The sequence below is a fragment of the Vittaforma corneae genome (assembly GCF_000231115.1).
Source record: "Vittaforma corneae ATCC 50505 unplaced genomic scaffold supercont1.117, whole genome shotgun sequence".
NCBI lineage: Eukaryota > Fungi > Microsporidia > Nosematidae > Vittaforma > Vittaforma corneae.
In genome coordinates this window covers 1-826 of record NW_006889950.1, presented here as the reverse complement: position 1 = coordinate 826, position 826 = coordinate 1, and the positions used below count along the sequence as shown (strand labels likewise).

Here is an 826-nt window from a genome sequence, read left to right as displayed (position 1 = left end):
AAAAATGCAAAGAGCATAGCCATAATCGATTGGAATGGCAATCTTTGTTCGGGTCTTTCTCTTCCTTTATCAGCACTAATATCCTTTGTCTCTTTAATCTTTTTCGTTTCTTTCTCTCTTTGGATGTTTTCAAAAAATGAATCTGCTCCAAATATCGAGAATAGAACTACTTGGATAATGCACAACAGTACTAAAAACTTTCCCCTAGATAGAAATTCCTTGTCCTTGAGTCTTTCTCCGTAATCCGAAGTGCTGGATTGAAGATACCCATACGTGACAGACTGAAAACTGGATGATATAAATGTGAAAATGGCTGTGCTCCCTCTTGTCTTAGTTCCTGCCCTATAGTCGGGTTTGCTTTTTATGCCGATGAAGAGAACCACCATTACAGCAATAGCCATTACGCCAACTCCCATCATTAGCAATTCTAATTCTTCATTTGTTATGCTTGAAACTTGAGGAGCGTTCGGAGTTTGTGGATTGGTTATATTGCTTATTGTTGCCATTAATACGGGCAGCTTTGCCAGTTCACTAATGATACTTAAAACAGAATCTAGAGACAGTGTCCTTCTTGTCATGAGCATCTAACAGGAGACATTGTAGTGTCAAGTAATTAATCAGGAGCATAAAGGAGACAAGATCAAGCCTTGACACTGAATCTTTATTTGGTGAAGTACATATGTTAATGATGGCTTTGGCTGGTTTCCAGAAACGATTAGCAAGTAAAATGTATAATTTACAGCTCATATGTCAACGGTGATCTATATCAATTTAGAGCTCGGCATTTCTGCATTTGAAGCCTAGTCGATCCTTTCTAACGAGTCAA

General features: G+C 38.1%; 1 protein-coding gene across 1 annotated transcript; it reads right to left on the bottom strand.

Annotated features, from left to right (window-relative positions):
- VICG_02190 (uncharacterized protein) lies at positions 1-584 on the bottom strand (the record flags this gene model as incomplete). Its single annotated transcript, XM_007605573.1, has 1 exon — positions 1-584. A coding segment is annotated over one exon (584 nt), but the record flags the coding sequence as incomplete, so codon positions are not given.
- Between the last annotated feature and the right edge of the window lie 242 nt (positions 585-826).